Source organism: Macrosteles quadrilineatus, unplaced genomic scaffold, assembly GCF_028750875.1.
Source record: "Macrosteles quadrilineatus isolate MER2022 unplaced genomic scaffold, UCM_ALF_1.0 Scaffold_3__2_contigs__length_128488019, whole genome shotgun sequence".
Taxonomy (NCBI): domain Eukaryota; kingdom Metazoa; phylum Arthropoda; class Insecta; order Hemiptera; family Cicadellidae; genus Macrosteles; species Macrosteles quadrilineatus.
In genome coordinates, this window is record NW_026542596.1 from 103817042 (window position 1) to 103834237 (window position 17196).

Sequence of the window (17196 nt, forward strand, 5' to 3'; positions counted from 1 at the left end):
ACGTCTAATTAATTATTGTCATAACTGTCATGAAAACCACGGAATTTCACCAAATCACCGTGCCACTTGGATGCATGTATTAATTAAGTCGTTTATGAGCATCATTGCATTTTCCAACTAAGTCATTAGTATTAATCACGAAATAATATTGATTCAGGTTCGCAAACATATAGACACGTTTACCGCAAAATCTTAAACTGTTGTCGTTTTTAGACAGGCAGTATAGTGCAAATTTTACAGAGCATCCTTGATCATTGTGTCGTTGATGATTTTGCACGAAATAAGATATAACAACCACGGAAAAATTATAAATGAAATCTTAAAAACTGATCTTGGAGACCAGTTATCAATTTACATTCCATCCAGGCAAAATGTAGTATATTGATTCTAATCAATTAATATATCTAGTCAAAATAAATAAACACACTGTATACAATTTAAACGGCTAAGCTCTAAGAATGTTACATTCGATAGGAAAATCTGAAACTACTGGAACAAATGTTTGAAGAAAATGCTCAACAGATAACGCGCAAGTGACAACTTTATTTTACTGAATAACACACTATTTTTTAAATAGACGTGTAGTAAATTGCTGTATATAAATTGTAAAGTGCGAATCATTGCTAGTCTTTAATACAAAAATATACTATACGAGTAAATACCTTTCCAAAAATCTGAAACCCCAATCTCAAACTCTCTTGGCTAATTTTCCAGCACTTAATCGAATGGGCAGCAAAATTATTTTTCAAAAATGTTACTGATTTGAAAAATTCCAGGTGAGACTTTTGGTTTTAACTTTCGGTTCATTTGTCTATAGTGCCCGATTCTAAAAGTCGAGCCCTACTACCTGCCTTACTACTTACCGATGCGACTACCGTCTCCTACCACCTCTGCCACGTCAGCTAAGACGGAGTCAGCCTCCGCCCCTTCGGGTGCTACCCCGGAGGGTAGGGACGCCCCCAAAAAAGAGGTTAGGGCCTGCATTTACACTAACACTCTCACTTTTGGCTATCTCTGGTAGTTTTGTTGAGTGCGTATCTAGTGCATTTACTGTTGTGACCCGAGCATGGATTGTTTTGTGAAGCGCTGTACTAACCGTTTCAACTCGGGGTGAAATTTTGCCTTAAAGGTAATTACGAGGCTGTTAGGGATTTTGAATTTCAATTTTATTTTTTGAAGTAATGTAATACTTCGTTGATTCAATATATCTTCTGTAAACGAATTGATTGAATACAAACTCAAATAGATTTTTTATCATTGCTTATTTTGTGGTACATATCTTGAAAGCATTTCTTATAATCTTTAATTATGTTTTCATTCATGGATTTCGCAATCAGCATATATTTTTTTATGTGTCATTCATTATTTTCGTTCTTCAGCATGACCTTTTAACTACTGTTTCATTTTCCAAATTCGCTGTTTACTAAGCTAGTTTTCTTTAGTTTGCAGTCACTTCATAGTTTATTCATCACTTGAATTGCACATTGAGTTAATTTTATCAACTCGATTAGTATATAAACATTTTTGTATTTATTTGTGTGTTTTGGAATATTTTTATCATGTTCAGTTTCAAAATTACTATTCTGAAACATTTTATGTTTGTTTTATCTACTATAACCACGTATATCTCTATTTTTATTCCAGGGGTGGGTATTTTCGTCATAGTTAAATTAAAACAAACTTTTTTTATGAAACGCACACTAAATATTAAAAATTATTACAATTGAAGACATAGAAGAATTTTTAAAATGTTCATAATATTGTTTCTTTAAGTTTCAGACGTCGTGTTTATATTTATAAAAAAAAAACACAATAATAAATATAATTAATATAAAATCTCTCAATTAAAAACAAATACTTTAAACACAACCAAATAGTTCTCAGAATACACCCTTAACACTATTACAATACATTCTTAAAAAAATCTCAAGTTTTATCCCTTCCTAATAGTTTAACCCCTTCCCGATCCCCACCTTAATAACACTTCTATTGAAACCTTACAACGAATAGGTTTTACAATATATTCTTGATTCTGCCCCAAGAGCGTGGAATCTAGCCACTATTTGCCAGTTGCTGACGCTACGCTCTGTTTGTAGGAGGCTGAGCTGCGGGTTGATGTGATGCAGCATCACGCGGCGCTGATAGGAGGTCCTAACGCCACTTCTTGCCCAATCTGTCACAAACTGTTCCTGGGAGGAGAAGCCCTCATGGAGCACATGAAGAACACGCATAAAGACGCCAACAACACTGGAGTGCCCAGTAAGTAGTGTTAGTGATAAACATGGTAAAATGCGACAGGGAAAAACGTAGTTAACAGAATGTTAAATACAACCAATAGAAATATACAAGTAAATAAACTTTCTATTTCGACTCAATTTGATTTAACATTTTCTATAAAACATGTTTTTGACATAGAGTTCCTATAGAATGAAATTAAACAATCCCAATTAAAAGCAAAACATTTTTGTTTGAATCAACTGTTGCAGATATAAAGTAAATACGGATAAAATGATAAGGGGTAAAACCAATGTTAATAAGTTTGGGACTGAAGCCGGTCCTGTGGTGCCCAATTAAACAGTGAAGATAAAAATCACATTTTGAAGGTACAACGGTACAACTTTATTGGTTTTAATTACTTATTCTCCTACAGACTTATTATTCAATGAAGTATATGATTAGGCTAGAAGGTTAAATAGGATTGAAGCTGATGAGGAGGCAAACATTCTTATTACTGAACAAATATATTATTGTATTAAAAGTATAGTTTATTATTGAGTGTTTATATACATTTCAGAACACTAAGTTTGATCACTTTACCAATTTATTATAGTATCGATGGTTCCGGAATCACGAACGTTGCTAGACCGAACTCCAACCGCCAACATTATCGCCGAGACCACACCCGATGGATGCGGTGGTGGGATTGGCGGGAACGGAAAGAGCGCGTGCAGAATTGGCGGCAAATCCTCTAACCTAACCTCAACTAGTTCTGCGTCGATAAAATAGTGCGAATCCATTAAAATGTGCTGCACAGCGACTAACAATGGTTCAGCTATGGTCGTATACTCATTAATTATTAGCAAGCACTATGCAAAGCTTCCCATGCCGCATGACAGCGTTCGGGGCGCTTTTAAAATCTCTATTATGCACTATTCCCCCACTATGAATAAATCTAGTTGATTGTTTTCAGTTTCCATGGCATTCGCTCATTCAAAATTAACTATTAGACTAGTTCTAGTTGGCACCACAACGAACTATGTATTGATCGAACGCTATTGCAAAACTTGCACAGCAATGGCCTGTGAAGTTTTTGTTTGGTTTAGTTTTAGTTCATAAAATGTAATAAACGTTAAGTTTTATATATGATATATTTTTTGAAAAATTATGCATCATCCCAAGTTGAATTTTATACTTTAGAATGTGTAGCAAAAAAGGTGACCTTAAAGTAATGTTACCTTAAAAAAATTATCAGTAACTTGGGAAATTATAACCCACCTACTACTTGTATTTAGATCAAAAGATGGCTTTTCGGTTCTTAAAAGGCCCCTTCACCATCCTTTTGGACTTCAATCAACCTAAATAGTTTGCAATCAACTAAAAAACTTCAGTCATTCTACAAACAAATTAATGACTCCTTTCACTTACCAAAAATCAAAAGCTCATCCTGCAGTAAAAGTAGGGTGGTGGCTACTCTGCTCGTGCCACAAAGGAGAATGATTCAGGGCAGTTTTTAATCTGAGGAAGAGCGGCGATTGTAAGCAAGATTCGTCTCACAGACAAACAATACAGCTTATTGTTTCTTGTTACTTCTTTTGAGCCGTCCAGGAATTCAAATATTACAAACCTTGCGCCAACTCGTTCACTTTAGTTTTCATTTTCAGAACGTTCCCTCATCGCGGGTCATTCTGGTCCCGGCATTAATTTCTGGAGGAGCTTTTCAGTCTTTGATTGGAAGTGCTTCTTAACAAGTGCTTTGCGATATTGTTATACTCTTTGTTTTTGTTTGTTCCTTTATTTACTTTAGTGAGAGTATTGTGGATATCAGACCTGATAGAAGAAATTGTAATTATATTATGCTTAATGTAAAAAAAAACACATACAATAAATAATTAAAGTACACTAAAGTCAAGAAAGGAATAGATAAGTACACTTCGGACTTTGATAAAGTCAAGAAAGGAATAGATAAATTTGATAAAGTACATCAAACTTTAAATAATATTCTTTGTAGTGACAGTTGGTGGTTGTTGAAAATACAAATGCTCGAAAGACTATTAATTATGAAATTGGCCATTAGCTGGTTGTTAGCCAGAAAAAATTACCGGGGTTTCTTATATGCGTATTACTGAGTGAGTACCTAGGTACTGAGAAAAACGTTTTAAAATGTGTATAATGTCTTTACAATTTATAGAATATTTGCCTATAGAATAAGCCTACTGCCTACAAAAAGTAAAATTTCTTTTTTAATATACACTGAAGTATCGGGTGTTCAGGCAGATGCATTGCATTTTTAACAGTTCACTATTTTTACATACCAAAGAATCACCCCCAAGGAACACCACACTATTTTAAGGTACACAGCTTATCTTCCTAATGCTAGGTTGTGTTTAGTGGAATTTTACTAATAAATTTGACAAGATACCTTTTACTGTAATTATTTGTCAAAAAGAGAACAAGCTAAAGCCAAAAACTGCTGTTTGATCAACATGATTCTTCTAACATCCCAGCCAATTGCCATCTCTAAGAATATCTTCTCAACAGATGTGCCAGTTCCCTACATCGCCAAGCGACGGACGGCTAACCATCCTTGTCCTGTCTGTGGGAAACATTACGTCAACGAAGGCAGTCTTCGCAAACATCTCGCCTGTCATCCAGAGACCGCCCAGTTCGCAACGTCGCTGAGGATGTGGCCATGCTCCGTGTGCCAGGCCGTCTTCACCCATGAAGCTGGTAAGTTAACTTGCAATATTTTCAGATTGGTGTATTCTCACATAGCATCTTCCAAACACTCCAGGTGGTTGAAGTCAAATCGGTTGTTGTCTCGTTGCAGAAAGTGTTTCACCTATATTTTCCTGTAGAAGCTGGTCAAATTTTTGCCTATTTCAATTTCAAAAACAGCAAATAATACTAGATCACTGATTGGCGAAGATCTTGGAGGCATTATATAAGTTAATAGCTTGGGAAAATAAAATAGTACATTATTTTGATTGTATACAATGCAAATAATGGATTTGTGACCGAGTCTTGGTCTAAGATCACAATAAATATTAAATGCCTGGTGGTTCTTTGGAATTTTATATCCAAAAAGATTTCTCATTGAAAAATGTGCCAATCCAGGTAATCAACACTGAGAGTAGTCTTAAACTTTACCATTTCAGATAGAAAATTAATTTTGTAATCCTTTAAATTCATTCAAACCAGGATCTGTAACTGATAAGATTTAATTTAGTCCTGCTATTATGAACCACTGGTATAAAACTCTAACTGCTGCTTAATCTTCCACACCATTCAAAAAAATTTCAGTATACCCAGATAAGCCAAAATTTTATATTTTGAGACTATTTTATTTGTCCCACTTTTAGGGTCTCATTGGCAGCAATACTTTCCTACAGTCTCATATTCTTTCACTCTGCCCATTTTTTAATTTTATTTCTGGTCGTCCCCCAGAATAACTAATTGTGTGCATGGAAGTCAGTTAGTTGACAAAATAACGTGCCTCAACTTAGCAGCGAATAAGAATGCCAGAAAAGGTAAAAATTAATTAATATTTATTCATATTTTTTGCCAAAGACCTATAACTTGATTTTCCTTTTTCAGGTCTCCTATCGCACATGGAGCACATGAGAATGGACCCTAAGCACCAGTTTGCAGCGCAGTACGTCCTGTCTCGAGCCGCAGCAGAGCGCAGGGAGAGAGAGAGTCTGCTAGCAGCTGCAGCAGCTGCTGGGGCCGGTATGGGTCTCAACTTGAATGTTGGAGGAGGCCAGAGTTCAATGTGTGCTTCTCCTTCTGCTAACAGTGACAGTAGCAGTAACGGCGGAGGTGAAGGTCGCCTCAGCAGCGCCGGCAGCGAAGCAGGTGCCAGCTCTCTGCTGCTGCACAACAACAATAACAACAACACCACCGCATCGGCCAAGCTGGCTGAGCTGATGGCTGGAAGATCAGGTGAGCATTCCTTTTGGCAATGGTTCCATCGGTAGACAAATTGAACCGTGTCATTTGTCAATTTCACTACTAACCTTCCTAGATTGTTCACACTATCTTATTTCTACAACTAATACTCCAATAAAACTTCTTCAACAGTAATTAAACAGTAGAAAAAGTATAATAGTATAAGTTTTACTAACACTCACTCTTCTTAGCAGGTAGTAACGGCCATCACTACATGAACCAGTCTGGCCAACAATACAACCCGGAGGAGTTGCAGAGAGCAGCATCTGCGCTGATTGCGCAGCAACAACAACAGCAGAACGCAGCGGGCAACGGAGGTGACAGCCAGAACAACGCAGCAGCAGTGGTGCAAGCTGCCGCAGCAAACTTGGCAGCAGCGATGCGCATGACCTCCACCAACCAACAGAACTCACAACAAAGCATGCACAGGTATATAAATACTGAGAATACTCATGGTTTAAATAAAGTCTGGAAATTGTTCCTGCAAAGTTTTTATCCAAATTAGTAACTAATTCAGTACCGTAACAGTAATATAGTTTTAAAATTTATGACCATTTATTTGTTTTTCAAAGAAGCACAACTAGCTGCAATACAAATGAAATGTATAGGTACAGTAATTTATTAGTACAAACAAAAAGTAAACTTACATGATTCTGAGTTTCCTGAGATAAGAACAGTTCGGTAGAAATAACATATCTCTTTTTTGTATCAAATCTTCTTTCTACAGTTACTCATCTAGCTAAATTTTAATAAGGTCAAGCAAACTTGGATTAAAAAATTTTGAAATCTGATGCCCAAGTCTACTGATTATTTGTAAAAGAATTCATAAGAATGAAAGCAGTATGTCTGTTGACTACAGTAATGGACCTGTCAACACAAGCAGTGCAGAGTCCATGAATTCCGCCGTACAGCTGATGAATGCCGCAGCTGCTGTGAGAGCATCCATGTCGTCCATGGTCGTGGACGCCTCCATGAACCATCACCAGGGAAGTCATCAGTCGAGTCTGCAGCAACCGCAGGCTTCCTCCTCACCCACGCTCAGGATGCAAGAAGCTATCTTAAGGTGAATCATTGGTGTGATATCTTGAAAGTCCATTCAAATGTCATAGTACACTCATTCTTACTGTGTTTTTCTTCTGTTTTAATTTTACTTTGAGAACTCGATAATCAACACTTCTTGATAGTTTAGTCGTAACCCATTCATGTGTAACGTAGTGGTTGAAGCAATGTGGGCGTGTAAAGAAAATGTAAGGTACTACAGTAGAAAAATTGAGACTTGATGGAAATTTCAGTTGATGAGGATTCAAATTTTACTGAGGGACAGGCCAGTTACTCGCCGGGATTCAATAAATCAAATTCGGAGGCAGACTGTTTGGTTTAAACTTCTAGTGGACGTATATTGGGATTCTAGCGGATGGTACAATTATATCTGGATTAAAAACAGATGGTTTTTATTACATTGGTTGTATATGTTTGCAGATCTCAAGCAGAGGCAGCTCTGAGGTTGGCTGTGACCCAGGCAGTGGTAGCGTCCACGTCACAAGGTGGAGACAACCCAGCACTGAGAGGTCACCACGGACAGGTGGGGGGTGGCTACCAGCATCACCAGGGCCAAGTCTCCCCCGACCTCACGGAGGCACTTAGACTGCAGGAGCAGAGGTTGGAGCAGGCCTTGCGACTCCACGGAGGCGACCCTCGAGCTCTGGGCTTCTCCCTCTCCACGCAGCAGCACCACATCAATCCATGAGGGTTCAGCTATTTCTGAAACGGAAGCGAATCCTACGACCCTCTGCAAAGCTTCCTGGACTCTATTTAACTAGTTCGACGGCTTTCACAGAGACGTGTGTGAAAGTGGGACGTTCACAGTGCTTTGTACTCCGCACCTGACGTTAGTGATGCTTTGCACTGACGCCTGTATAGTTTGTCTAGGTAATTGTATCGATAGTTATGTACAGCGTAAAGCCCGAACAGACTGTTGTAGTGACTCCGACACCGCGAGCCCGGTGTTGTGATGATTTTATATTTGTCGACGCTGCCTGATATCTTTGTAACCGTTAAGGTCGTGGTACATGTCTTCTAAAGAAATATTATTTATTTATTGTTAGGGAGGTCGGTCACGCTTAGTTGAGAGCTGACGGTGTTAGACATTTTTCTCCTCCGCGTCGAAGCGAATAAATTCAAAACCTTTCCTTTTTGGGCATTAATCTATTTAGGCTTTGTAGTAAAAGAATTTATCGCCAGTCGGATTCCTAACCTCATCCTCTCTCTCAGATGACAATATTTTGGTTGTTAAAGAAACATATCACGTTACCGAGAGAGGAACACTATTTTTGATCGCTTTTTACACCGGCTGGACTTGCTCGATGTGGTTCATAAATGTTTACACCGTTGCTCCTCGACCGAGCCGACAGATCGTGTTGGTGTTAATATTATTGTTGATTTATAAATCTGTACATGAGAACTATAAAGTATGTATCGATGAAATCACCTATATTAAATTTTATTCCGCGATCTTATTACCAGATGACGATTTATTTAGTGTATTTTTGAAAAGATGAAATTTAGTACCAACGACTAGAGAATGTCTTGTTCGGTTCCTGTGTGTAAGTATGTATGTAAATTAAAAATAAATGTACGAATAGTGATAATTACCTTGTTTTATATGATTATATTTAAACATGAAACACATGTGACTGATATAGTTTATGAGTTATTTTTATTTAGTTTGTTTTTTATGGGGTTTGCAATCGATATTCATAGTGCAGTATATTGTATATTGTTATTGTTTATAAAATAATAGAAATGTTATTTTGGCTGATATTGGTTAATAATTTTTGGTTAAATGTAAAAACACCAAAAGATAGGTATTTTTCAAAGGAATAGATTCTTTTGACTAGCACACTGCATTTAAAACTTATCTCTTGGGCATTTAGTAAATATATTCACCGTCTTGGGGATATAATATTATTAGAATTATTTTATCCTCAGTGAATGTACAGAATAATATGCAGTGAAGTAGAACAAGGAAACTGAGTAAACTTCATTAGTGCCTAATATTTTATTGTCACTGTTTTCACTTGTGTTTTAGTGTGGATGTTTTGTTTTAAATTTATTATTTTATTGTTGACCTTTTTGTTATGAGCTTCATTTCAAACTTTTGTTGTCTTAGTTTAATGTCCTATGTTGGCTGTGAATTCTTGTTTGCTTTAGATTAAAATTTATTGTTTTGAAACTTTACTTCTGAGAACACTGAGCTTTAAATTGACCTAGTGTCAAACTGTTAAGTATTCAAAACTGTTCATTGGTGATAATACTTTGTAATTGGAGTTTAAATTTGTCAAGTTATCAAATCAACTATTGGAACTGATTACAATATTTCTGTGCGGCAAAACAAATTCATCTTGAAAAATTATCAGAAAACTACTTTTTAAACATTGAAAAATCTCTTTAGAGCTCAGAAAATCTCTACAAATTTTATTACCACGATTTATCTATTAGTGATTACCAAGCAAGCTTCCTTAATTGTTTTACAATCGCACTTCTGTGTTTCACTGCAAATGTTCTGTATATACACTATGATTTTAGTTTGGAGTGAATCTGAGTGCGAATGAGGTTGTATAGCTCTATGTACATGTATCAATAGTCAAACATTTCATTTGTTAAACCGAGGCGCAGCAAGCCATTGATTATGTTACGGACCGACAATACTTAGATGATATTCAAATATCCGTACCAAATCCAAAGGTTACACTGCTCTTTATTTTTTCACACTTTTGCGCTGTACAGTTGATAACTGATTGTGCTCTACTCGCACATTCAGTTTGTCATTGGGATCAAAAATAAGCTTAATACGGGTTTTTTGTGAAATTATTATAGGACTCAATGTTTATGTGATATTAGTTTTTTTTTCATTTTGTTTATTCTTATATAAAAAATAAACCTACTTTAAAAAAAAATTATTTTATTTATTAAAATATTGTAATTTTGGAACAAAGGATATTTATTTTTGCTTATCTATTTATTGTTCCATCAAAAGGTTTTAATTTAAAAATTTTCAAAGTATTAACATTAGGTGGTTTGATAATTTTGTTATAGGTACTCTAAAAATTCAATTTAAATCTAAAAATGTACCTCATAAAATTCAAATGAATACCTACGTTGATCCTAGTGACAAACTGATGTGCAGCCGAGCTTCCGTTTTATAAGTAACATATGAGTGTACTGTATATTCAATAGAACTGGTTTTGTGTACAAAGTTTTAATATTAAGATTCAATTACAATAGCAAATCATGATTTCCCACAATTTATGTATTACTAGGGCCTTACAGATGTACATATTAGGAAATATTAAGCAGTATTAGGATTTGTCAAACGGATCCTAAATCAAACAACCTGGCTCAGTCTCTGGTAACGGTAAAGGCGTATCGCGCCTCCATAGCTGCGGTCGCGTGACGGTGTGTCGCGCAGGACAGTCCGCGGGACGGCTTGGCGGCTGACTGTACTCGCAGGACGTTCGCTCGTCACCCGTTGTCTCGGCCGCTCACCAAAGCTTGTCGCTCTGGTACACGCGTGGGAACTGACGGTTATGAGTTTTAATTGTCCCGTTGGTTGCCCCAAAGATTGAGTTTTATCCAGGCCTCCAGTAGTTGCGTTACAGCTCAGTTCCCACTCATGTACCACCGGGACAATCATCAACTAACTCGACACACAAACAACAGTACTTATTCCCCTCGGTTTACTGTATCTTGAACGTTTCGAATCCGATTTTAACCCTCCCGTAACAACTGACAAATAGACCTCGGTTTGTCTTCTTTTCTGTTTCCTTTGTTTCTCTTTGCACCTCTTGGCTTCGCTTCCTTTCATCTTTTTGAACGCATTGTTTTATTTTACAGGCTGTTCGGTTCCTTCCACAAAACACACGTCAGTACTGGTAGTCTTAAACTATTATGTACACACACACACACTTGCAAAATTTCCACATATTGAAATAGTTGCCCAATGCGTAGGGGTGCTGCTGAATGAAGTGCCCCTGCGTACCACACACACACATTCGTGACTGCAATAGCCCAAACACCCCCGGTCCGACACCGGGGGTGCAATCTCCCACTTTTCACAATGACATGATGCAATAGTATAACCAAGTGCGTGGCAGAACACTGCCACGTACCCACATACACATACAGAAATAAGCCATAGCCCAATACATAAATAGTCTGACACTATTATGTACCGATGAGTGACTAATGATTACATAAATAGTATAAAACTATTATGTAGCACACAGAATAATAGTACAACACTAATTGTACAGCTTTTATTATGATTTACAGTAATGTACTATTATGGTTCAATAGCCCAATACACGACGACTCGACTCGTCGTGTACCATATGCATTCAAACTCTATGTTTTACAATAGCCCGAATGTGTACCAGCTTATGCTGATATGCACCACAATGCATTTTTCCGAAGAGTTGTAATAGCCCGGATACATAAATAGTTGCCACTATTGTGTAAGCCTGTGAAGTAGGATCACTGAACAATAGACGATGCAATAGCCCAAATACCGACTGCTACGCAGCGGTATACATATTCACATACATAAATAGTCTAATACTATTATGTAATAACAGCTGAATTTTTCTAGATATCGGCAAACGCCTCTCGTAAGTCGATATCGTGTAGCCGAGCGAATAAATTCAAAAGATTTGCTTGTTCGGCTACAATATTTTGCAAATTTGCTGAAGTAAATTTCAGTGCCAGAACATCGAATATTGGATTTAAGAGAATTATCTTGGTAAAAAGCTGGTAGAAGTTTGCAAAATATTCCGACAGTCCAAAAATTTCTCAATCGTTTCCAAAACAATCGGTTTGGATTTTTGGACGCAGAAAAATTTTAAGTACTTTACATCAATAGAAGTTTTTGTAACAATATCATGTTTTAATTGTTCACTCTACAGTATAATATATAAAGTTAATTTTTCTGGTGTCATATTACAGTAATATCGTACCACTTAGTTGTTGCAGCTTATATTATATGTTCCTATCCTGTCTCGCTTTTCTCTCGCTTCGGTTGTCCGAGCGGTTGTCCTTCGTCGTCTGACATTTCATTTGTAATTCGCTCACACATCCTTAACCCGTCTATATCCGCAGATGAAACATTTGTCATTTTCGTTCATTACTTATCTTTTCACAAATGTCATAGGCGAGAGACAACTGCCAGTTTAAATTATTACATTCCCTTAAATATCTTGCTTTAAACACTGAGTTGGTCAGTTTAAAGTTAAGGGGTTTAAGAGATGTAAGCCTCCTCTTGCGACTTTCTCTTCTACTGTTACGTTTCTGCATCCAGTTTGCCTAGTTTTTAAAGCCGTCTGGCTACATAAGATACAGTAATGTACATCAAGCTCATGTGTCCCATAGATAGTAGGAGGTGACTCGGCTCCTTACCCTGTACTCTGGACTCTACTCCTGATACTTACCTCATACACTTGTTGATGTTGTTCTGTTGATCTTGTTGACCCTGTTGCTATGCTGAAGCATCAGTTGTTGTTATAATTTAGCTAATCCAACAGTTACCGTAGTGTATCCAATTTTTTATATTTTTTTTATAACTTATTAAATTTTTAGCTTTGATCAGCTTTGCTATAAGATATTTATATAAATTTAAACTGTTTACAGCTTGTTTTCAATTTCGAAACTAATAAAATTACTTATACCTTCAGAAACCTACTATACTATAATCTTCTTAAACCGTTTTTCTACCTTGTTTTGTTGAGACTGTTTTTCTATTGTAGTTTTTTAAGGCAACAACCATTTTAAGGAGTAGAAACCCTAAAAAATCTTTTATATAAAAATATTTGAAAGATTGAACATCAAAGATTCAGTCTGAAAACCTTTGAAGCAATCCAGCTATCATTACTAAAACATTCATTTCAACTATGTTCGGAAAAAGTTTAACTTCATGCTTTCAAATTCAAAATGAATTAACAAACCCCTTCTCTTTCATTTAACACTTCAAGAGTCCAGGGGTAAAGAGTCTTGTCACCACCCCAGTTTCAATAGTATCCTGATGTATCGCGTACAGCTCTCCAACCTTGGAGTGAGAGCACATTTTTCAAGAGACCGCACGATAAGTAAAACCACCGATGGTAACAAAATTACATGAAAATTATCCGTATAACTGAGCATCAGGTTGCTATCGTTACTTCCACATCGCTGTACGACAGTAATAATAATTTAGCTAACTTTTAATTTACAATAGTTTACAGGATGTTTCAATAGTATCAACATTTACTTAGACAGATACAATAAGTACAGTACTCTCCTAGATGTATCTGTAATGTTGCTGCAATATTTGTTTTGCCATATTTGTATAACTTGTTATCGTGTTAACAGGTATGATTTTTTGTTGATTGAATCTTCATTGTTCTTTATTGTTATTTATCCTTAACATGTTGTGTTCCTCATTTTAAATGTATACGCTCACCTTCTGCGGAAGTTGTTATTTATTTTTATCTTTCCCGCCACACCAAATACATTCTTAATTTTTCTTTATTCGATAAATTTGTATCTCCCAAATTTGTATTTTTTAGTTATAAATTAAACCTCAGTTAACTCCAGTTCCTATTATAATTTGATAATACAATATGGCATATTAGTTGTGTGAAGTGTGTATGTTAGAATTGCATGGGTGTGGGTCCGATCGATTCACTTAAGCTTTATTTCTTATCACTCTATATATGATAAATTTGTATGCACTTTGTGCAATTTACAAAATTGTACTGTTCGACACTAAGGCAAAATTGTTGATATCCGTTATGAAGTACAATAAATTATAGTTCATATACAATCAAAAGTAGCCAAAATTGTTGTTTGATATGAAGGTACTACATTTAAGGAGATCAAAAACATGTTTTGGCTTGTGATATATTACAAACTATATTATAAACTATTGTTTTCTATAATTTATTATCTTCAGCCTTTTAAAAAACTTGAAAATACAAAAAAAAATGGACAACCCAAAACTATGTTGTGTAGTAATATTATTGATGTATTGAAGAAATAAACTCCTAAAAATAAGCTTATGTTATTATTTATTTACCTGATTTTACCAGCACTTTCCCACTTTTGATTGATAAGTTGAATTTGTACAGCTCTTTACTTATACTGTACTGATTTTTTCAATCTGCAGCATAAGTAAAGGTTTTTTGTTTACTCATGTTATTGTCAGAGGGATCCATCATGATTTCGCCATGATGTTACGATCACTATGTCAGTAACATAGGTAACTTGTATTCATTCATTCTGACTATGATGAGCCCAATACACTACACCATCACAACTCAAAGTGATGTCTATTCAATTCAATTCAAATCGTTTACGGTATAAACCAGTTTACAAGACTTAAATTAGTACAAGCATTTTACAATTAACAAGATAAGTTAACAAGATAAAAATTTGACAGCAAGCAGGTGCAGTGTACAATATAAACAAACCACTTTGTCTCGTAGGCGAGTGTGGAAATCTTTTTGAGTGTTTTGAGTTTGCACTCGCTTTACACATTATATTTTTCCTATAGTTACTTTAAACCATATAAATAATTATTAGTCTTTCTAACACTGTACAAAACGTTTTTAGACTAGGTTAAATCCAAACACTGAACGAAGTGGGAAACTGCACCAGCTGATCATATATCCTTAAGTGCTGCCAACTTATTTTCAAGTGTACACGTATTACGTGCCTAATATAAAAGCACCCTGTTTTGTGTTGTTTGGTTGGAATACTGGTGTGTGGCAAAAAAAACTGTGCGACAAACGTAAGTAAGTAGATGCAGCTAGCAACTTTCTGTGCTATAATCAGAGTGCAAGGAAGACCACTTTATCAGTTGACTGTAGGAAAATGTGTTTTTTTCTAACAACTTTGTATTTCTAATGTAGGTCCTTTAACCAACATGATAAACATGTCTTAAAGTATTATTATAAACTGTATATAGAGGGACCCTTTTGTCATTTGATTGGTTTCTATAGATGAGTTTTAGAAATAACCATTCAATTTGCTATTCTTACCTGATCAAAACATCACCCATAAAAGTGTCAGTAGAAACGTTGTTTGCTAATACTTTAGTGTGTAACCATTCCAATTTGTGTTATTTAAGATGGGATGTACATTTGACCTCTGGTGATGTTCAAGTTTGCAATTATCTCGCTGGTGGTAGGAAGATATAAGAATGGCACGTCCTCCAATAATAAAAAGCAGTCTAATGTAGAATGCCTTTTAAATAATTTTACAATTTTGTTGGATGTAAGCACAGAGAAGTAAGAAACAGAGGGAGAGGATCCGTCCAATGGTACACTTAAGGCCCAGCGCACACAGTGTGACTGGTTGTATGCGATTTCAAAATACGTTTGAAACCAGTCACATACAACCGTGGTCCCGACGTTGCAGTTGCGTTGCAGACTTCAGTTGCACGAGACCACGGGGTGTTTTTGTGGTGTTTGGTGGTATTTTGGTGGTATTTTGACGGCCGTATATTCTTTTTAGTGTTTATAATTTCCTATCCGACTAGCTCTAGCTGCTACAAACAGCCTATGACTAACATTCTTGCTCAAATAAGGGTAAACCCAATGCTCCCTCAGTACTCTTCGCTGTCTTCGGTACTGATAATAGCTAATAACGTCTTCTTCGCCTGAGTCTGACATAGTAAGCGCACTTAAGGCTTTAAACGTAACTGCACTAAATTGACACTCCACTGATTGCACAATAGACGCAACCATAGTTGTAAAACAGTCACACCGTGTGCGGACAGAAGTTTTGCTTCAGTTGCAAACTGGTTTCAGATGCAACTTGTTTGCAACAGTTGTTGTAAACCAGTCACACCGTGTGCGCTGGGCCTAAGTGGTGTGTTGCACCAGTTGCTGGTGTCTAGAGCAAATTTTATTCGTCTTCCCTTCTGCTCCCCTTTCCCCCTCAGCTTGTACAACACTAGCCTCTACCTTTTAATTCAAAATCGATCTTAAATAAAGCCATTCTCTACTCAAAGAACAATGATAAACCCCACAAAAACCTCAACTCTGAATTTCAGTAAGAAAAAATACATAGTCCCTCAATTAGAGGATGTAACAATAGAAAACCACACAAAACTTCTCTGTGTTATCCTTGATAACAAACTATCATGGAAAGAGCACACCAACCACCTGAGCAAAAAAATCAATGCTGGAATATATGTCGTCAGAAGAATAAACTACATAGGCGGACTCTCAGCACATCTTCATTCAGCTAAATCAATATTCTATGTGGATGACACAACCTTACTGCTTGGAGGTTCATGCATTTGGAATCCCAAGTTGAAGATTCAGTTGATTTGCTTATAAGTTGGTTAACACTGAACAATCTTAGACTGAACTCCGATAAGTCTGTTTTCATGCAATTCCTGGCTCTTAATAAGATCCCTGAATCCGACTCGTTGAATATAGTTTGAGATAGAAGAGTGCTCCGTTGCGAAAATTTTAGTTATAACTGTGGTTAGATTTGTCATGGTCCAATCATGTATCACAGCTTTGTAGCAAGTTAAACCGCATCTGCCATGCACTTAGGACGCTGCAACCTCTTAATAACTGGGAAATGTTAGTTGCAGTCTACTATGGTGGGTTTTTCTCAGTCATCAATTATGACTTATGGTATTGAAGTCTGGGGTGGTTCATTCCATCCTGATAAGGTATTTGCTGTCATGCTGTCCAAAAAGGGTAGTGTGTATTCTCAATGGCTTACCACCCCTCCATTCATGCAGAGGAGTCTTCCGGGAGAACAACATTTTAACTTTGCCTTCTATATTCATCTACAGAGCAATAATGTCTGCAGCAAATCATCTGAGGGATATTCCATCGGTTGGTCAATGTCATAGATACCCCACTAGGCATGGAGGAGATCTTCGGACTCCATGTCATCGTCTGACCCTCTCTGATCGGAATGCAAAGTTTTCAGGACCCTTTTATAATAATAATAAAAGCCCTTCTTCTATAATAAGCT

General features: G+C 36.4%; 2 protein-coding genes across 9 annotated transcripts in view; one reads left to right on the forward strand and one right to left on the reverse strand.

The window, feature by feature from the left end:
- The window catches only part of LOC128990669 (zinc finger protein 629-like), a 94414-nt gene extending 84313 nt beyond the window's left edge, over positions 1 to 10101 (forward strand). For 5 of the 8 annotated variants that reach the window (XM_054413170.1, XM_054413175.1, XM_054413176.1 and 2 more), the window contains 7 exons: positions 818 to 970; positions 2097 to 2259; positions 4759 to 4947; positions 5815 to 6162; positions 6360 to 6597; positions 7010 to 7231; positions 7648 to 10101. In XM_054413170.1, coding sequence (XP_054269145.1) covers positions 818 to 970; positions 2097 to 2259; positions 4759 to 4947; positions 5815 to 6162; positions 6360 to 6597; positions 7010 to 7231; positions 7648 to 7915 — 1581 coding nt within the window. In that variant the 3' untranslated portion in view covers positions 7916 to 10101. The remainder of the gene's footprint in view (positions 1 to 817; positions 971 to 2096; positions 2260 to 4758; positions 4948 to 5814; positions 6163 to 6359; positions 6598 to 7009; positions 7232 to 7647) is intronic. The other 3 variants (XM_054413174.1, XM_054413173.1, XM_054413177.1) reach the window with 3 other exon arrangements.
- LOC128990672 (prohormone-2-like) overlaps positions 1 to 17196 on the reverse strand; it is a 164263-nt gene that overhangs the window by 99809 nt on the left and 47258 nt on the right. The window lies entirely within an intron of this gene.